This window comes from Papio anubis, chromosome 11 (assembly GCF_008728515.1).
Source record: "Papio anubis isolate 15944 chromosome 11, Panubis1.0, whole genome shotgun sequence".
NCBI lineage: Eukaryota > Metazoa > Chordata > Mammalia > Primates > Cercopithecidae > Papio > Papio anubis.
This window is the reverse complement of record NC_044986.1, coordinates 66,778,985-66,800,334: the sequence shown is the minus strand read 5'-3', so window position 1 is coordinate 66,800,334 and position 21,350 is coordinate 66,778,985. Positions and strand designations below refer to the sequence as shown.

The 21,350-nt window shown below is 51.7% G+C and overlaps 1 protein-coding gene across 6 annotated transcripts in view; it reads left to right on the top strand.

Annotated features, from left to right (window-relative positions):
• LRRC20 (leucine rich repeat containing 20) overlaps positions 1 to 21,350 on the top strand; it is an 86,717-nt gene that overhangs the window by 40,031 nt on the left and 25,336 nt on the right. For 4 of the 6 annotated variants that reach the window (XM_021943392.2, XM_031652251.1, XM_031652250.1 and 1 more), the window contains 2 exons: positions 17,765 to 17,932; positions 20,423 to 20,618. In XM_021943392.2, coding sequence (XP_021799084.2) covers positions 17,765 to 17,932; positions 20,423 to 20,618 — 364 coding nt within the window. The remainder of the gene's footprint in view (positions 1 to 17,764; positions 17,933 to 20,422; positions 20,619 to 21,350) is intronic. The other 2 variants (XM_009214763.3, XM_003903827.4) reach the window with 1 other exon arrangement.

Below are 21,350 nucleotides of genomic sequence, written 5' to 3'. Positions count from 1 at the left end.
CTTCCAGCAGCCTTCCTCACAGGCATTGACTCATACCTGTCCCTCCCTTGCACCCTGAACTTAAGGATTTGTACCAGCGCCGTCTCTGTTGCCACAGTGCTAGCCAGAATCATGTCTGCCGGCACAAAGATGACTGGCATTCATAGCAGTGCCCTCGAAACCCTGCAGAATCCACAAGTCCCTTTGGAATCATCAAAGACTCAACAGCGCAGATGCGGTCTAAAGAGTGCTTCACAATAGTCTACTTCTTTCAAAACAGGCAATTCACACAGACTTTATGGTTTGATCTTCTTCCTAGTCCTGTCACACTGAAGGCAAGCCTCGTACACACAGCAGCTGGGAAGCCGCCGTGCAGAATGGTCAGGCAGTTCCTCAAATGGTTAAACACAGAGCACAGAGTTACCATATGACCCAGTCACTCCACTCCTAGGTATATACCCAAGATATGTAAAGACATATGTCCACGTTGCCAGGCACGGTGGCTCACGCCTATAATCCCAGCACTTTGGGAGGCCGAGGCAGGTGGAGCGCCTGAGGTCAGGAGTTCGAGTTGGCGAAACCCTGTCTCCACTAAAAATACAAAAATTAGCCGAGTGTGATGGCGTATGCCTGTAATCCCAACTACTTGGGAGGCTGAGGAGAATCGCATGAACCCGAAAGGTGGAGGATGCAGTGAGCCGAGATTGTGCCATTGCACTCTAGTCTGGGTGATAGAGCAAGACTCTGTCTCAAAAACAAACAAACAAAAAAAAAAACAAAAAATACCCAAAAACAAAACCATACGTCCATGCAAAAACACATTACTCACGAATGTTCATGGCAGCATTATTCTTAACAGCCTGAAAGCTAGAAAGTAGAAACATACAAATGTCCATCAACTGGGAAATGGATCCACAAAATGTGGTCTCCCCATGAAAGGGAATATCATCCAGGTTCTGGGAATGCTCTAGATGATAGGGATATGAAAAGGGTCTAAGATCCTGTTTAGAGAAAGAAATATGTGAAATGCTGATGATGCATGAGGGACCCGAGCAAGCCTATCTCATAGGGCTGACTTTAGGCTGGGCAAGCTTCCTAGAGGAGGTGTGGGCATTGGGCAGGCCAGGAGGGAGAGGGTGCGTGAAATGGCAAATACAGTGCAGGGACAGTGGCTCAGGAGGGAGCTACAGGCAGGACCTGGAAAGGCCACCATGCAAACAGAAGGACAAGGAGGAGGGATTCGTCTATATAGCTGTTTCTGAGTAAGCTCACAGAGTTTGTTGCATTTGTGTCTGAAAAGCTAAAATCCCTATGACTTGGAGGACACGGAGAGGCCCCTAGGGCTAGATTTCCAGGTCTGGAACTTTCCAGGCCATGGCTGCCTTTCCAGGCCACCTGTGTCAGTCCCAGGGTCCTCTAGTGCTGTACCTAGCCAATTGGGATTGGATGTTTGCTTTCCCGAGGAGGATAGAATGATTGAAAATGGAGGGTGGGGCTGTCTGGGGCCTTGGGGAAGGGCACAGTCAGGCCCTTTGGGTAAGAGGAGAGTTCATTTGTACTTTTCCTTCCTTAGACCTTCCCTCGAACACCTTTGTCTCCCAGACCCAGGTCTGGAGGCCTAGGTCTCCACCAGAGTCTCTCCCTGCGGATACTAGGGTTGCAGGACACATTGTCCTCACCACCCGGTGCTGTGATATGGGTATGGACAAAATGCTGGAAGGGACTGCTGGGAAGAGGAATGAATTCTGAGAGAGTGGCATGGGCAGAGCCTGGGTATGGACGCAAGAGCTTTGAAAGTGCTTGACATTTGGGAAGTGCCTTGTGGGGTGAGTAAGTAGGCCCTCTCCAGAGGGCATGGGGAAATGTACCAGAGAAATGCCACTTAGCCCGTGCATCTGTGAGATGCAGAAATGTATTTACATAGCACCTTCTGGTCAGAAGTCTGTTGAAGATGCTGTTTGAACTCCTTCCCTGCTGCCAGTGGCTCCTGACTCACTCATGCTGCCTCGAATCACAAAGTGCCTGCTAATGGAATTCACAGAGGCAGCGGATTGAGGGATGTGGTAGCAGCAGCAGGGGTGGGAGCTGAGCACCCTGTTGGGCTCTCACCTTACCTTGAGAGATGGCTCTGGGCCTGAGCCTTTGTTGTGGTTTCTCTTTCAAATAGAAAAGCCCTCTTCTTTTATGTGTGAAGAGGAGGCTTAAACAGGCCTGACTGAGCTCAACAGGCCTGCTGTGTCCTCCTCTGGGTACCTGACAGAGGTGGGCTGCCTCGGTGCTGGGGAGGGAACAAGCTGCTTCCTCCCTGCCTGTCACAATGTCTCCCGGGGCTGCCCTGGGGACTCTTCTGCAAGGCCCAAGGCCCTGGCAGGGGTGAGTCATCTCTAAGTGATTCCATCCCCTTGATGTCCTTCATCCATTTTATGGAAGGAAAAAACAAGACATGAGAAAGCCAAGGGCACACATGGAATTGGTCTGATCGCAGGTGGGCCCTGCAGAGAGTGTCCCCATGTCCTGCTGTGGCTCTTCTGTCCCTTCTGCTCCTGTATCCCTGTTTCCCCTCTTCCTGTAGTCTTAGCCCTTTTTAGTGAGTGTGTCCTGGGACTGCCAGGCCAGAGGTGTAGGAGACACACCTATGGCAATAAACGAAGCCCACCCAAATGAGAAAAGCAAAGGCTATATATTCAGAGCTTGCTACAGCGAAGGAGTCAGCCACCATCACTTGTGTGTTGGCAGAGACTCAAAGGCAGGCAGTAGAGTGGTAGAGTGGAAAAAAGGGAAGACTTCAGGTACTCTCTGATTGTTGGCATGGGGGAGTTCTAACTAGAGGCGGAGCATCCTCTGCGATTGACGAGGGGGGCATATTGGCTTTCTCTTGTTGGTTAATTGGAAGTGGGGACAAAAATCGGGAAGCTGTTAGTTATTAATTGAGTCCCGGCCACTTGGGACCAGTTGTTACAGGGATTATTGTTTGGCCTCCTGGATGATTGCTAGAGATAGCAGTCTGACTTCTCACAAATCTGACGTATGGCAGGCTGGCGTCCTGGCTGGTTACTGTGGATCGTGGGTTGGTTTCCTGGGCAGGCTGCTGTGGGTTGTGAGTGGAGTTCTGTTTTTATATTTGGCCTGGTCATTGTCTGTTTGTATATTCAGTCTCTCACACCCCTGCCCGTCAGCTCAATCCAGCGGATTCCCACAGGCATTGGGTTTGGTGTGGCTGTGGGGATGCATGGGTGAGTGATAACAGCAGAGCCCAAATTCACAGGTGCTCAGCTCCCCCGGCTCCATGCTGAGCGCTCTCCCTGCATCATGTCATTTAGTCCTGGTAGCACCTGTGTCATTTGGGAATGATAAGAAAACTGAGAGCTGGATGTGGCCCCGGAGGAGCTCCCTATCTTGCAGGGGAGGCAGGTTTATGAGCAGACACCATGTCATACATGATGTGAGGGGTGGTGCAGCAGACGTTTGCCCACGGTCTGTGGGTGTCCAGGCAGTGGAAGTCAGTTCTGCCTTCAGTGAGCAGGAAATCAGAAAACCTCCAGAGGAAATGGCTTAAAGCGTGGATTTGACAGATGAGAAGGGTTTTACCGGGTAAATAAGAAGGAGTTTCTATAGCATCTTTTGGTACAGTGAAAGATGTGTTTGGGAAAAAACTAGAAAAGTGGTACAAGACTGAGTGTTACAGAGCAGAGGGATGGTGTGTTGTTAGGGACTGGCTGGAAGGAGTCATCTGCCTGGGCGGGAACATTTGGGAAGAGTTCTGGGAGGTTGGGAGGGGATAGGCCCTGTGGAAAAGGCCAAGAGAAGCATCCTAGCAGGGAGAAGCAGTGTGAGGCCAGGCCGGGAAGGCACAGAACAGGCAGGGCCTCAAAGCCGAGTCATAAGGGAGGCTGCGAGCTCCTTCTGCCCTGCAAAACGATGAGTTCCCTCACCTCAAGAGCCTGGGCCTGGGCCAGGGCAACAGGAGGTGGCTGCTGCGGCTGCTGCAGGGCAGGAGGCGGGCTTTGGTTGGTCGGGAGCAGGTGTGTGTGGGTGCGGGAGGACCGGGAGGTGGGTTGCTCCAGTCAGCCAGCCTGAGACCTCCATGGAGACTTGCTGACCCCAAGACCCTGCATCTGGAGGCAACACAGCCTGGTGGAACTGGGCCCCAGAGGGCTTGTGAGTAGTTGGGGAGCATCCAGCAATGTGTTGAGATGTTCCCTGGGGCTCACGGCTCATTTTCTCTGATTTTTCAGCAGCAGCAGGCTTCTTGCCTCTTTCTGTTTCCCCAAGTGTGTGTTCCTTATACTGTCCCTGACAGGGAGATGCCAGCCAGCCATAAACTCCAGGAGTGGGTGTGGTTTCCTCCTCAGAGCCAGACCCTCCCAGGGGTGACCTTGGAGATGTGCCCAGGGTGAGCCCATGGGGTGCATGACACCTGGGGGGAGCCTGTCTGCAGAGGGCTCTTGGCTGCTCACTGGACCGCCCTTTACCCTCCCCACAGGGCTCTCCAGGCAGCAGCTCCTGGTGCCTGCCAGATAAAATGGGGCAATTTTCCTCATTATCTCAGCAATTAGGACAGGCGGGAGTGAGGCGCCAGGCTTTATCTTTACCTCTGGCAACCACCTTGGTGCCAGAGGGGCCATGCCTCAGCCTCAGCTACTCTCTGCACACCTTGGGGAGTGGTCTTCCTGCTCCAAAGGCCCTACATGCCTGGTGCCTGGGGTGGGTGTGGGCAGAGGGCATGGAGAAGCTAGTTTAAAGCAACTGAGTCCATGCTGACAGGCCAGGGTGGTGAGGATGGGGTGGGCCCCTCTGTTCCTCAGGCCATACCATCAAAGCTGCTGCTGTCCACGCCTGGTCAGGAGTCTTAGGCGGTATTTGGGGGTGGGAAGGGGGTGTGCCAGTGAACAGTGTATGTCAGGGCCCCACAGGACTTATTTTCTGGTGTTCTGGGGAGGGAGGAGAAGGCAGGTGTCCTCTGGGCACATTACATTTCCAAACCTGGGGAGCAAGGGAACCGTCCTCAGGAAGGCTGTTAGCGTGGTGGGGTCACAGTGCGCTGTTCCTCCCCAACTTCCTACTTCACTTCAACCCTCTGGGTTTACTCTTTTAAATAGCTGATGTTACTTAGTGGACAAAAGAGAAAAGAAAAGGGGGGCCCAGAAATGTGCTGGGAGAGCCGGGCAGACGTGGAAGGTCTGTGAGTTTGGTGGGGGATGCTGAGGTTTTGGTTGTAGCCTGGGATCGGGCAGATCTACTCTGTCAGAAACACATTTTCTTTTTCTTTTTTCTTTTTTTTTTAAGATGGAGTCTCGCTCTGTCGCCCAGGCTGGAGTGCAGTAGCACTATCTCTGCTCACTGCCACCTCTACCTCCCAGGTTCAACTGATTCTCCTGCCTCAGCCTCCCGAGTAGCTGGGATTACAGGCACCTGCCACCATGCCTGGCTAATTTTTGTATTTTTAGTAGAGACAGGGTTTAACCATGTTGGCCAGGCTGGTCTCAAACTCTTGGCCTCAGATGATCCACCCATCTTGTCCTCCCAAAGTGTTGGGATAATAGGCCTGAGCCACAGCGCCCGGCCAGAAGCACATTTTCTGGTGCCTTCAGTGCAGCCCAGCACTGGAATAGTGGGGTCTGGGAGAGTCTGTCTCCCCTGAGTTATGCACAAGGGACAGACCCCAATTGCAGATGATCAAGAATCCCTACCTGATATCAAGGCAGTGACTAGGTGTGGCCTTCTGCTCAGTTTTTGCCATCAGTCCTCAAGGGCGCCCCACCCCTGGAGCTACCTGGATGACCTCAGTGAAGCAAAGGCCAAACTGTTTGTGACCCCTGCATGGCTGCTTCTGGGCAGTGGGTCAGCCCTTCCTAGCAGTGTTAAGGAACCCAAGCGTCATGGGCTTCGGCATCCTTAGTAGAATCCCAGAGACAGGATTACTGAGGTCAGAGGGCATTTTAAGGCTCTGCTACATATAGCGGAAGAACCACACAGCAGAGACCAACCAACCTACAGAGCTAGAAAAAATAAGTTAAATTCCCTGTGAAGGGGAGTCGGGGCAGCCTGGAGATGTATTACTGCTGCACCAGCAGGAGAGCATCGCTTCCATCCTGTATCTTAACCACCCCTAGAAACCAGCAGACCTCAACAGCCCCCTTACACCCCTGGCCCGGAACTCTGTACAGTGTGTTGGCGGAGGAGGGCACACTGGAACACCAGGACAGTGTGGCTCTGAGCCTCTGGTACCTGTGTCCTCCAGAGCCCAAGCTAACACTTCTTGCAACCCTGTACGGCAGAAGACTTTGCTGTTTCCCTTCACTTCCCTCTTCCAGGCTCTACGTGCAGCTCTCCTTTGCTCTTAGCTCTGCGATTCAAATGTTTCCATACCTGCCTCTGCCCTTCTTACCCATTCCCGAGCACCTCTCTAGTTGCTGTTTGTGTCTCTGCCACACCTCCAGAGCTCTAAGGCTTCATTTGAAAAGCATATCCTATTTACTTACTTATTTTTGATTAGACAGTAGATGCACACAATGTGATATTTTGAAGATTGAAAGGATAGTAGGGAAAAATAAGGCTGCTCTTCTACTCCTGTCCCCAGACATCTAAGTCCATGTCCAGAGACAACCACCATTACCAGTACTAGAGATATTCCATGCCTATATAAATATAAATATACTTCATAATAGTAGCATTTATAATATACCATGGGTAGGTACTGTTGTAAGCAAACAGAGCATAAGTAACAAGTAACTTGCCCAACGTCACACAGCAAGAAAAAAGAGCTACCTTAGTCTTTTTTCTTTTTTGAAACAGGTCTCCCTCTGTCACCCAGGCTGGAGTGCAGTGGTGCAATCTCGGCTCTCTACAACCTCTGCCTCCTGGGCTCAAGTGATCTCACGTTAGCCTCCTGACTAGCTGGGACTATGGCACACCATCACACCCAGCTAATCTTTTGTATTATTTGTGGAGATAGGGTCTTGCCATGTTGCCCAGGCTAGTCTTGAACTCCTAGACTCAAGTGATCTGCATCTCAGCCTCCCAAAGTGTTGGGATTACAGGCGTGAGCCACCACACCTGGCCTGCCTTAGTCTTTTCACAGAGGCAAAATGTTTAGTACTTCATTTTAGTCTGTTCCAGACCTAGTTAAAAGTGCTTTTTCTCCCCTTCCCCTTGTTCACCCCTGAGGAGTGAGTGTGGCATCTGGAAATGCCCTCTGACCCCTGTGGGCAGCAGCTGTCTCTGTGTGAAGCCTCCTCAGCACTGAGCATAGGCCCTTGGAAGGACACTGCCTACCTGACCATCTGACTCTGCCCTGCGGGGGAGTCCATGCAGTCAGGGACTGTGACTGCTCATTGACGCAGGTTCAGAGCTGAGGTGCTGATTGAGCTCTGGTGAGCAGGTATTTTTGGAGCTGGCACATTCCTTCGAGCATGGGTTGTATAATTACTGCAGGCCAGCTTTGTCTGTCCCTTAATGGAATCGGCAAGCTTCTCTCGGCTGGGGTTAATCTAAGGCCTCTGAGTCAGCCTTGGCAATTGTCCAAGATAAGGATGGTACAGGAAGTAATAAGAGGAACTTGGGGAAGAAGAGGTCCATTTAACAGACACCGGAAACCACAGTTCAGTAGGTGTAATCAATAAGGAAATGTCATGATGGGGGCTGCTCTCAGGCTGGGTAGAACCTTGGGAGTGGAATGGAGTGGGGTCTTTTTCCAGAGCCCCGGTCCATCCTGGGAGCCCTGGTTGTTCCACTCTGAACCCTGGCCTGAGTGCAGGAAGAATCTTTGGAACCCCTAATGCAGTCATCTGGGACCAGAAGATCTCAGCCCTCTCTGTCCAGAAGAGGAGGCAGTGAGACCTTGGGCAGATGGCCGGGGTGCTGTGACTCCAGAGGGGAGAAGCGAAGCCAGACGTGGCTGTGGCTGTGTTAGGCTGGAAGCTCAGCACACTGGCTGATCCCGCGGCTGGGGCTTTGGCCACACTTTTGTTCTTCCTCTGAACTGGAAAAAATAGAGAAAACCTTAAGCGCCCAGTTTGGGGCCGTATAAGAGATAAAAAGAGAGCTAAGGCATCAGCAGCCTTGCTGGCCCAAGTTGGCCTTTGTGGGCCTCAGTTTCCCTATCTGAGAAAGGGGAAACATCTACTCCATAGTGATTTTGTGAGGTTGGAGATAATGCATATAAGGCGCCCTGTGTAGGGTTTGGTGCATGCAAAATTCTTGATGAATGATGCTGCTGATACGGTGATAGTGAAGACACTGGGGGCCTTAGTTGTCGACAAGAGAGGTCTCTGGTCAAGTAGTCAGGACAATGGTCCAGTCATAGGAATCTGTCTCTCCACAAGGAATTTCAGTGAGAAAAGAACTGGAGAGATCCCCAAGTCCATGTCTTCACGGATGGGGACCCTGAGGCTCAGAAGGGAGAAGTGGCTTTTCTGACCTACCTCCAGGAAGATGCAGGGCGAGACCTCAGTTCAGGGTCCCCGGGTCCCCGGTCAGGCTCTTTGCCATGGAAGCAGGTAGTGTGGTCACCTGCTTCTCAGCTAATGCTGAGAGGCTGTTTTTAACTGATTGTGTATATATACCCCACCTTACTGCACAGAGGATTTTTAGAGCTCATGATACAGGCAGCTCATGATACAGGCAGTGGATACCACAGTGGGAACAGAAGCAACTCAGAGACCCTGCTGGGCCATGGCTTCTGAGAAGTGAAGCTGTATGGCTGGGGAGAACTTGCTGTTTTGCCAGCCCCGCCCCCCACATCAGGAAGCATGCCCCATTCTGTCCAATTCAAGGCCTTTTTCTGGAATGCTTCCTTTCCATGGAGCTCAGATTTGGCTACCTGGAGATTTACTCTAACAATTTGGGTGGAATTTGGCACATATGCTGACATTCATAAAGCCCTAGGGGTTGGGCAAGAGGGTGACTGACAGGGGTGGGACATCCATCCCCAGGAATCTGCTCTCTTTGCCCTCCCTTCGGGGAGGGGGCCTAGAAGCAGCTCCATGGTTTTGTTCCCACTCAAAACCTCCCAGGTTTATTATAAACAACTTTATTCTTATAAATCTGGCAACTTAGAAGAAATGGACCACGTTATTGAAAACCACAAACCACGAAAACTCAGCCAAGATGAAATAGACAACCGGAATAGACCTATGACTATCAAATAAGTGGAATTCATAAATAAAAAGATCCCAAAGAAGAAATCTCCAAGCCCAGATGATTGCATTGGGGAATTCTATCAAACTTTTAAAATGAGAATTCACATCAATTTTACACAGCCTCTTCCAGAAAACAGAAGAGAAGGGCATACTTCCCAATTCATGCTAGGAAACTGATATTATTCTGATATCAAATCCAGACAAAGACAGTACCAAAAATGCGAAAGTAAAAGAAAATACAGACCAATATCTCCCATGAAGATAGATGGAAAGATTCTCAGCAAAATATTACCAGTCAAATTCAGCAATGTATAAAAAGAGCATATGACATGTGTAAGCGGGATTTATCAATTATTCCAGGTGTGCAAGGCTGGATCCAACTTTAGAAATCAATCAGTGTAATATATCATATGAAAAGGCTAGGCTGGGTGAGGTGGCTCACGCCTGTAATCCTAACACTTTGGGAGGCTGAGGTCGGTGGATTGCCTGAGCTCAGGAGTTCAAGACCAGCCTGGGCAACATGGGGAAATCCCATCTCTACTAAAATACAAAAAATTAGCTGGGTGTAGTGGCGGCATGCACCTATAATACCAGCTACTCAGGAGGCTGAGACAGGAGAATCGCTTGAACTTGGAAGGCAGAAGCTGCAGTGAGCCGAGATCGCGCCACTGCATTCCAGTCTGGGGGACAGAGCAAGACTCCATCTCAAAAAAAAAAAAAAAAAAGTTTAAGAAGAAGAATCAGACAATCATATCATTTGACAAAGAACAAGCATTTGACAAACTTCAACTCTCATTACACTAAGAATACAGGGAAACTACCTCAACTTGGTAAAGAGCATCTTCAAAAATCCTACAGCTAACATCAGACCTAATGATGAAAGGCTTTCCCGCAAGCTGGGAACAAGGCAAGGATGTCCACTCTCATCCTCAAAGTTCTAACCATTGCAATAAAACGACAACAAGAAGAAGATAGTTCTTCCGTGGGCTTTTTGCAGAACTGTTTTTTTTTTTTTTTACTCTGACCTCAAATGCCTTCCCAGCAATCTGAAATAACCTTCTTTTCTTGTTTACTATTTCTCCCTGCACTCGTCTGTAAGCTTGTTAAGGTTGGGATCTAGTCCGTCTCATTAGCCATGATTTCCCGCTGTCTAGCAGAGCCTGCCCTGTGGTAGGTGCTGAGTAATATTTGTTGAGTAAGTGGAGGCTGTTTTGGCATCATTGGCTCTGACTGGCTTCCTGCAATCCATGTGTCACAGCTGCACTGACCCTCTCTTATTTTCCCTTTTCATTCCTGCTTTCATGTTGGCCTTCAGTTTTGTTTCTGCAAAGGTTCCATAATCCAGGAACCAAGTGTCATGTGGATCTCTTGTATCTCTAATAGAGTCTCACTCTCACTCTGTTGCCCAGGCTGGAATGCAGTGGTGTGATCTTGGCTCACTGCAACCTCCACCTCCCGGATTCAAGCGATTCTCCTGCCGCAGCTCCTGAGTAGCTAGGATTACAGCTGTGTACCACCATGCCTGGCTGATTTTTGTATATTTAGTAGAGACAGAGTTTCGCCATGTTGTGCAGGCTGGTCTTGAACTCCTGGCCCCAAGTGATCCACTCACATTGGCCTCCCAAAATGCTGGGATTACAGGAATGAGCCACTGCACCTGGCCTTGTTGAGTGTATTTAATTTTCAAAGATTACCCTTTTCTGGCCGGGCACGGTGGTTCATGCCTGTAATCCTAGCACTTTGGAAGGTCGAGGCGGGTGTATCACCTGTGGTCAGGAGTTCGAGACCAGCCTGGCCAACATAGCAAAACCCTGTCTCTACTAAAAATACAAATATTAGCCGGGTGTGGTGGCGGGTGCCTATAATCCCAGCTTCTTGGGAGGCTGAGGCAGGAGAATTGCTTGAACCCGGGGAGCAGAGGTTGCAGTGAGCCAAGATTGTACCACTTCACTCCAGCCTGGGCGAAAGAACAAAACTCCATCTCAAAAAAACCTCCAAAAAACAAAGATTACCCTTTTTACATTCAGTTACAAGGCTAAGCATATAGTAGGTGCTTAGTAAATATGTGACTTGTGTGGTTCATCCTGCCTTTCACATCCCTCTCAGCTCGTCATCACAGCCTGTGATAAATGGGCAGGAAAGACCTTCTCATGAGGTCACCTGGAAAGAGGATGGGCCCAAGGACACCTGATGAGTTACAACATAACCAGGTCCTTCCTGGTTCCCCTCTTGTGATTCTCTGGCCACTGAATAAGCAAGGATTTGCTGGTTATGTATTCTGAGAACAGGTATTGAAGGGATTAGGGGTGCAAAACTGGATGAAGTGAGGTGCCACGGTGGCCTGCTTCTCTTGGGGGAAGGGACAGATGCAGAGCCCATGAGACAGGACAGTGATTGATGAGATGAGGAGTCAGGCTCTGGACACGGCTGACTGGGGTTCAAATCCTGATTTGGGGGTTGGGAGAGGAAAGTCACATACCTTGTGGAGAAGTTGGGGTTTCTGTGATCTTGGACAAGTTATTTCACCTCTTTGTAAATTGATGGTAATGGGTTATGGAAAAATCACAATGACGATTACATGTAAATCCCTAGAACAAGTGCCTCAAATGTAGTAGTGCTCTATTAGTGTAGTAATAGGTGTTAGCTATCATTATTACTTTTTTTTTTTTTTGAGACAGAGTCTCGTTTTGTAGCCCAGGCTGGAGTGCAGTGGTGCGATCTCAGCTACTGCAACCTCTGCCTCCTGGGATTCTTATGCCTTGGATTCTCATGCCTCGGATTCTCATGCCTCAGCCTCTCAAGAAGCTGGGATTGCAGGCTTCTTGCCATGCCACCACGCCTGGCTAATTTTTGTAGTTTTAGTAGAGACAAGGTTTCACCATGTTGACCAGGCTGGTCTCGAACTCCTGACTTCAAACGATCCGTCTGCCTCAGCCTCCCAAACTGCTGGGATTACAGTCGTGAGCCACCGTGCCCGCCTGAGATCTTTACTCAATCCACCCATTTAAATGCTGATCTCCTCCAGAAAAACCTCACAGACACATCCAGAAATCATGCCCAGCTATCTGGGCATCCCTTAGCCTAGTCAAGTTGACACAGAAAATTAACCATCACAGCCCACACATCAGCTTCCACGGCCGCATCGACCGTGACCCCCAACGCTGCACACAGGGGCCAGCTCCCAGCAGGCTCTTGGAAATGTCTCCAGGGGTAGATGCTTCTTACTTTTCTCAGCCACTGTGGGGATATAATTAGACTCATGCCTGAATTGGTTTGATAAAAGGCCATTTAAAAAAATTCTGAATATGTCAAAAAACTGGGGATAACAAAATCAAGCAAGGAGAGATTCTCCTCCCCTCCCTCTGGCAGTTATCCTGGTGGCCCTGCAGAGCTGTGTGTGGGGGTCTGGCCCTATAGCGTGAGAGCCTGGGCCAGCAGCTTCTGAGATTCCCCCCAAGTGAATGTGCTGTGTGTCTGTGACACTGGCTGTGTTTATCAGCTTCCTGATGCTTGGTGTTCCAAACCCCTGTTCCCAAATGCCTCAGGGCCCCGCGGGAGATTTTTGTTTGTTTGTTTGTTTTTACCCCGGAAACGGAGTCTCACTCTGTCGCCCAGGCTGGAGTGCAGTGGCGCGATCTTGGCTCACGGCAACCTCCACTTCCTGGGTTCAAGCAATTCTCCTGCCTCAGCCTCCCGAGTAACTGGGATTACAGGAGCACGCTGCCGTGCCCGGCTAATTCACCGGGGCTTTTTGAAGCAACAGAGGGTATTCTTGTTGCTTCAGGCAAAGAGCATTTTCTTCTTTCCTCAGTCTAAGCATGGGCAGTTAGCCATGCAGGTCTAGGACATAAGTAACTCAGTACTAACCAGATTTCTGGGTTGCTCCGGGTGCCCTGCGTGGTTTGCTGTATCTATCAGTCTGTCCGTCCATCCATCCCCATGTCTATCTCAATACGTACGTGGAATTTACTGTGTGCCTAGCACTGTTCAGTGTTTTTCATGTATTAATTCATCGAAACTTTACAACAACCCTTCAGAGAAAGAGGATCTAGTACTGTCATCATTTCACAGATGAAGAAATGGAGGCAAAGATAAACAGCTTGCCCAAGGTCACACAGTCAGGCAGAATCCTGGGACACCTTGCCCCACAGCATGTGTCTGTAACCCCCACACCCACTGTACAGCCTCCCACCACAAGCCTCAGGGGGAGAGGTTCAGGGCGGCCCCACTCCCCACTCTGCATGGGGCCATACCCCACTTCTGGGCACTGGCTCATGTCCTGGGTGTCTGTGTAGGCCAGCAGATCTTCTGGTGGGGTGCAGAATGCAGCACGTCCCAGGGAGGGAGGGGTGAGGGCTAGGTGAGCTGTTGGGGAGCCTTCCTGTAGGTGGTGTAGGCATGCTGGGATTCCAGAAATGGAAATGAAACAAACCAGGGCACAGCTGGCACCATCAAGGACTTTGGCCACCTCCCTGTCTGCAACCTGGAAGCAAAGCTGTGTCCTCAAAAATGCCCTATGAGCACCCACTGATGCCCCACAGAGGCCAGGCTGCTCCCTCTGTGGCCGCCCATACAGGCCTTACTGACACACAGGCTGTGAACTGCGGATTTGAAGGTGCTGTTGGCAGCCAGACCATGGAGCATGGCAGCCTGTTCCTAGGAAATGAGGGCTTAGAGAAATGCGTTAAACAAGAACCAACTAGCCAGAGAAAGTGGACCGTGTTCTCAGCTAAGAAGAAATGTGTGTTCCAGCGAAGTGACTTCTGAGCAACTCCTTGGGGCAGCTGCCCCCAGCCTGGAATGTGCTCTTCCCCCCAACGCCAGACTGGTATAAATCCACCCAGGGCCCTGATTCCTCATCTGGCAACAGTGTCCAGAGGGAAATGAATAACATTATTTTTGTGGGACGCACTAACAACTATCTTCTTTCCTTTTTTTTTTTTTTTTTTTTTTTTTTTGAGATGGAGTTTTCTCTTGTTGCCCAGGCTGGAGTGCAATGGCACAATCTCAGCAACTGCAGCCTACACCTCTTGGGTTCAAGGGATTCTCCTGCCTCAGCCTCCCAAATAACTGGGATTACAGGTGTATGCCACCACGCCTGGCTAATTTTTATATTTTCAGTAGAGACAGCATTTAACCACGTTGGCCAGGCTGAACTCCTCACCTCCAGTCATTCGCCCGCCTCGGCCTCCCAAAGTGCTAGAATTACAGATGTGAGCCACTGCACCCAGCCTATTTTCTTTTTATAAAAGTAAAAAAGAACAAATCAATTTTAAGGACAAACAGTGGTGCGTATGGAACAGATATTTGGCAGAACTGGGAGGGTGATATATTCATTCATTCATTCACTCATCACTAATTCATTTATATAATCATCATAATGTACTCATCATTGTTGAGCACTCGCCATGTACTGGGCAGTGTCATGCACACGTTTCTACAATGCAGGCAAAGCTCACCCTCGTGCAGCCTTACCTTCTCATGGGAAGAGGCAGTGAATACACAGGTAAGTCAGCATGTTAGGTGATAACATGCTATGAAGGTAAATACTGCAGAGAGTGGGAATCCAATGGGAGGGGATCTTACTTTAGATAGAGTAACATTTGAGCAAAGACACACATAAAGTCAGGTAGCAAGCCTCACAAATATGTGGGTAAAGAGCATTTTATTTTTATTACTTATTTACTTTTGAGACAGGGACTCGCTCTGTTGCCCAGGATGGAGTGCAGAGGCACCATCATGGCTCACACTGCAGCCTCCACCTCCTGGGCTCAAGTGATCCTCCCACCTCAGCCTCCTGAGTAGCTGGGACTACAACCACACACCACCATGCCTGGCTAATTTTTTTGTATTTTTTATAGAGACAGGGTTTTCCTATGCTGGTCTTGAGCTGCTGGCCTCAAGTCATCCTCCTGCCTTGAGCTCCCAAAGTGTGGGATTACAGGCATAAGCCACTCTGCCCAGCCCCCAACACTGTGACCTAATGATGATCTGGATAGCAGCGTTCTGTGATTTAAGGTGTGGCTATTCAAGAACCTGGCTGCCAGGGGAGGCCTGGGTTTGCATGAAGCGAACACTGGACCTGTTGATGGAACCTTGGGTTCTGACGTCCCTGAAGATGGAAAAATGGAAGGCAGTCCAGGCCCCCTGCAGTGTCTGTTTGCCTCCTGAGGGGAGAAGAGTCATTGTTCAGCACGTATTTGCTGAGTGACACAAGGTGTCTGCAAGAGGCTGGATGTAGGGACGAAGATGAATCAGATGTAGTTCCTGTCTCCCCAGAGCCCCAGTGTGCTGGAGCAGGGCACTTGCAGTGGGGCTGGTAGTCAGGCGCGCGTGCGTGCGTGTCTGTGTGTGTGTGTGTGTGTGTGTGTGTATGCAGAGCACTGGGAAGGGTGCAGGGGGTCAGCTTTCACTGTAGGGATACCTGGGAGGGGCTGTGGGGAGCTCAGAGCAGCTGCGTTGTGGGGCTATGGAAGAGCAGGTGTGGACACTGAGCGGGGCAGGGCCAGCTGCAAAACTGGTGGGGCACAGAGAGAAATGACTCCAGAAATCAGGGGTCATTTTTCTAAAAGTTACATAGGAAGCTTTTCCCTTTCTTTTGCAGTCTCTCTCAATGTGTGCCTTTCATTTACTATTTCATGTCGTTCTAAGTAAGGAAAGATCAAAATTTGGCATGAATTTTACCATTTATCTTTATGTTGTGGAATGCCAGTTTTAAGTGCGATTATGAGAGCATTAAAATCGTGTAGAATCATGAAATTATATAATTCATATTTTGTGGCTTATTTTCTCCGGAGGTGCCTGGAGTAGGCCAGAAGGACAAACTCAAACCAGACTCAGGAAGGTTGGAAGGCGGAAGGGAGGAAGGACAGACTCAGAGGGCCCGGGGCCCCTGTCCACAATGCAGGGCACCCACGCAGCCACCCTCAGGCCTGACAGCTGCTAGGTTTCTGCTCTTACCAGATGCTGGACTGACTGCCTTCCACCCTGGCCTGGGGTGATCTGAAGAAGCTGAGCCAGGTTTTCCCTTCCTAAGTGTCCACCACCCTCAGCCATGGCAGGCAGGCAACTCCAAGGCTCTTTAAACCTGTGCGTCAGGACCTGCCCAGTACCTAGCTCAGGGGTGGGTAAGAGGCTCACTCCTGCTAAGCCCCAGGGGCCCTGAGTGAGGGTGAGGGAGAGCTGCTGCCTACGTGCTCCACCCTGAGACACATGGAACACACGCCTGACTGTGACCCTCCCTGCTCAGGTGGAGGGCTGCAGTGTCATTGCAGAGCGGGGATGGGGAGGCGAAGGCCAGGCAGGAGAGCCGGCAGCCATCCTGGGGAGGCAGTAGGAGGTTGGATCATGTGCGAGCTCAGACTCCATGACCCAGCTCCACTGACAAAATACAGGTTCAAGGATAAAATTATTAAGACTTCAAGATGGCCATACAGGGCATTCCACCCCAAGTGTGGGGCCCTTCTGATCGTGAGACCTCGTGTGAATATACTGGCCCCATGCCCACAAAGCCAGCCCTGGGAGAAGAACTGGGGGACATTCTTCAGGTTACTCAGCATTTCTGGGCCTCAGTTTCCCTCGGGTCAGACAGGGTGGGGAGAGACTCACTGTAAGGCCACACCTGGACGGGGACTGGGCAGCCCCTAGGACCTCAGCTCTGCCTCTCCCTGTCATGCTGCTTCACCTGTGTTCACAGATTAATCTCCCCACAGCCCTAGAGATAGGCATTGTGATGTTAGCTCCTTTCTACAGGTGAGACGATGTCCTTTCTGTGGGGATTAAATAACGTCCTAAGGAAGAACAGTGAAAGCAGGGGCATGGCAGGTGTGTACCCAAGCATGGGGACCCCAGGTCCTCCTCCCGTCAGCCCTGGGCTGTGCTCCTCTGCCACCTACCGCCCTTGCTTCCTGCCCCCCAGCTCTCCTCCCTGCACAGGGCCCTGTGGGCACCCGGCTTCTGTCACTAAATCGCAGCATCTCAGCTTCAGCCCACACTATATCTGGCCCCATCTCTTGGCACTGCCTCAGCCGGGTTCCCAGCAGAGGGACTCCCCCGACCCAGCTACCTTCCGACGCAGGTCCCTGCATGTGTCGCTAGCCAACTTTCAGAGCGGCTGCTCTCAGAGCAGGAACCCACCCACGTTGGGTCAGCTGTGGTTGGCCAGGGGAGAAGGGGCACATGACACTGAAAGAATGTGGCTGCCCCTGGTGGCCCCTTGAGCAGGGAGGGCCATGGAGAGTGGTGTCCCCTAAATGGAGTATGGGGAGCCCTGAGGGGGAGAGGCTGCCCATCCTGACCTGCCCCATCAGGGCCTGGAGCTGAAGCTTTGTCTGAGGGAGGAGCCAGTACCTCCTGACCCCTCGCTGAGGCCCAGGCTTCTGCTGGGAGAGCCTTCCATTCCAAAGCCAGCAGCAGGCGACCTCAGCTGGAGTGACAGGTGACAGGCCCCGGGCAGTGGTAGGAGGGTGACCCTCCTCTAGTGCAAATAAACATGGAATCAGTCCTGTGTGGGGCTCCCTCTGTGGCCTAGGGCTTCCTCTGTGCCTTCCTGGCCCCAGCAGGGTGAGAGCCACAGCAGGCAGTCACTGTGGTCTCGGGGTGTCCCCCTCCTCATCCTGTTCTCTCTCCTTCCCTGCACATGGCAGAGCTCCGCCTGGAGGGGAACTTCCTACACCGCCTCCCCAGCGAGGTCAGTGCCCTGCAGCACCTCAAGGCCATTGACCTGTCCCGGAACCAGTTCCAGGACTTCCCTGAGCAGCTCACTGCCCTGCCGGCGCTGGAGACCATCAACCTGGAGGAGAACGAGATCGTAGGTGAGTGGGCCTGGCCCACCTGGCCCTGGGCTGCTGCACGAGGCGCTCACAGGGCACAGGGCTCTGGAGTTGACCTTCACAGGCGGGAGGAAAAGCTTGGGCCTTCTGTCTCAGATGCCTAAGCAAAGGACATGGGGCCTGGGAAGGTACACATTTTGAGGCCCTGTCACCTGCTGGGTGCTGGGTGGGACACTGGCATTCCCTGGCAGGTAGATGGCCTTGGCTTTCACCACAGTGTAGCTGTGAACTAGCCAGGCCACTGTGGACCACAAGCTCTCCCTCTCCAGATCTCACCTGCCAGCCTAGGCTGTCTCAGACCCTTTGGCTCTGGCCTGCTGTGTGCTTTTTCCTCCGTGAGTCCCCTGGCTTCACAGAGACCTCTTCATAGGGGTGAGCAGGGCCCACTAGACAGCCATGTTCAGCACAGCCTCTCTATGCCTTCCAGAACAAACACACTGCTCCCTGTCAGCCCAGCCCGCCAGGGCCCTCACCACCAGGGAACCAGGGGTCTGATAGGTGCCTTCTGCAAACAGCAAACCCCAGGAAGGTGGGTTCTGCTGAGGTCAGGAAGCTGTCCCTCCTTCCTCTTGCAGCAATTATGTGTCTTCTGTCTCATTAGGACCTCAGAGAGCCGCGCCTCAACTCCAGCTAGTGGTCCAACCTGCCCAGAGAACCTGGGCACTGAGTGGGGTCTCTGTGTGCCCTCCCCTCCGCAGCACCCTCCTTCGGTGGCTTGGCCCCAGTTCATCCTGTCTCACATGGCCTTGCCAGTGATGTTCATCATAACCCCCTTCAGTTATGCTTTCATTTCCCTTTTATAGCCATTATGCCATTTGATTAAAAGCAACATGAGGCCATTTCTCTGAGAGAGGAGCCAGTACCTCCTGACCCCTTGCTGAGGCCCAGGCTTCTGCTGGGAGAGCCTTCCATTCCAAAGTCAGCAGCAGGCAACCTCAGCTGGAGTGACAGGTGGTAGGCCCTGGGCAGTGGTAGAAGGGTGACCCCTCCTCTAGTGCAAATAAACATGGAATCAGCCCTGTGTGGGGCTCCCTCTGTGGCCTAGGGCTTCCTCTATGCCTTCCTGGCCCAGGCAGGGTGAGAGCTATTCTCCATCAGATGGGTCCTAGTAGTTTCGGCCCATGTGATGGGGAATGGCCTGCCTCATGTGATGGCGAGTGCCCATCTGTCAGAGGTGCCACAGGCAGGACTCTGACCCTGGCTGGGTGGGAGGTGAGACCAGCTGACCTTTGAGGTTCTGGATGTTCCTTGGATAGATGAATCAACCGAGGCCCAAACACATCATGAGAGAGCATCGGGTTGTACAGTGACACTGCCGTGGTGCCAGGACAGTATGTGATTCCAGAACAGCCCTGTGCCCAGGATGGACTTCTCTTGCCTGGCCTCTGGGAAGCCCCTGGGGGTGGGCTCTGGTTCAGTCTTATGCTCCCAAGACCAGAGTCCTCAAGTGTCTTGCCCCTGGATTGGCTCCTGGGTCACTGGGGCCTCTGAGTAGTCTCTAAGCAGAAGGAGCCTGCCCAGAAGTGCCTTGGCCTGCGCAGCTCTCCCTCCTGTGCTGTCCTGCTCACCCAGGGGCTTGCTTTTGAGCCCCTCGCCCCCTGCATTCCTGGCCAGGCCCTTCTTGCCTGGGTCCTTCCTCTCCTGTCTCTGTTCATTGTGGCCCCTCCTGATGCCTCCGCTTCCTTCTGCTGCTCATCCAAATGGGGCAGTAACTGAGCGAGACCAGAGCTGGGTGTGCAGTGGGTGGACAGGTGGGTTTTACCAGCACTGGCTTTGGCTTCCCCATATCCTAACTGTGGCCTTGGAAGGCTCACAGCAGCTCTGTGAATCTCAGCGCCCTCTCATCTTTCAGATGAAGCTTATCCCCCACCCCCAAAAGGTGGTTCAAGATAAGAAGGTGGCTTTTCCCCAGGTAGGGGAGCAGGTCAAGTGGGTATCTATGTCGGCTGCAGTCCAAGAAGTGACTTGCACCAAAGTGGGCAGCAAGGATGGCCCAGATCTCCTGGTCCTTACCCTTCTAAAAGGCAGACAATATCTCTTAGCAGGCACAGCCACAGAGCAAAGATCGGCTGTTTTGGCTCCTCTTGCATAGACATGTTCTGCTTTTCTGCAGAATGTCAGTAATAATTTCGACATGTGGAAGCATCTTACATCTTATCAAGAATGGTCATGTGCCATCCCACATCCACAGGGTGATGGTCTCCCTTTGACACAGGTAGAAACTAAAGCTCTAAGCCTTCATGGCCAAGTGCCTGTCACACACCTGGCCAGGTAAGAGAGACATCAGTGACTGGGCTGTGTTTCCCAGTCAGTTCAGCCTGGGATAGAGCCTCTGCTGCCCGGCCTCGGCCAGGCCCGGGTGATACAGAGAAGCCAGGGGCTGCCCCTGTCCAGGAGGGGCTCCTGGTTTACCTCAAGTGGCCAGCTGCTCCTGAAAGAGCTTGACTGATCGCAGGTCCCTGTCCACTGCAGGAGGCCTTGGTTGTTCTTCCCCTGCCCCCGAGCTGGAGAGAGGGGGCATATGGAGGCAGCCACTGTTTCCTTGCTGGAGTCTCCCTGCTTCTATTTTCTACTTCTCCCTGATCCATCCGAGTGATCTGAGTGGCTTCTCAACTCGCAGACCAGCAGGAGAGCCAGGCCACAGCCTTCATCCCCAGGCTGGAGGGAGGTGAGAATGAAAGGGCCTGCTGGAGGAAGGAGGGGCTGCAGTGACAGCAACGAAGGTAGGGCTGCACAGTCTTCCGTTATGGACATAGTTCTGCACTCTTCGCTACTTGTAGCTGAGCTCCTGCAGCACCTCACTGGGATGATTGTAGAAGCTTAGGATGCCTTCAGAGTGGCTTATTTTTTCCCTCCAGAATGCTTAGAGGGTGGTGGAAAAAATAAAACAAAATTTTTATGAGAAATAAATTTGAGATGCATGAGTTCCCTTTAAAGCTTTAGTAAGTGGGGAACAGGCAGCTCTGAAACAAGCCCCCAAGTGAATCATAAAGACAGCCACTCTAAAGGGACCTCCCCAAAGCGTCCCCAGCCTGGCGCTGGAAAGACATGGAGGCTCTCAGCATCCAGGCGGCTGCCAGGATCAACTCAGTCATCCTCGTGTTTCCAAATAGAGCTGCCATGTGATCTTCCTCCACCCTCTGGGCCATTCTCAGGGAGAGAAGGAGGGAGGTTGGGATCTCAACAGGGCATGGAGGCTGAGAGGGACAAGGATACCTCTGTCTGCTTTCTGATACCAACCACTGGGAGGTGGTGCCTGACCATGGTGCTCACTGGTAGCTTAATGCCCTCAGGTTTCCGGTCTGTGTGGCACGTGGATGCCTTTGTTGCCACCTTTAGCACACGGCCCTCTGGTCTATGTGTGTGACCCTTCTCTGCCATCCCCAGCTCTGCCAGCATT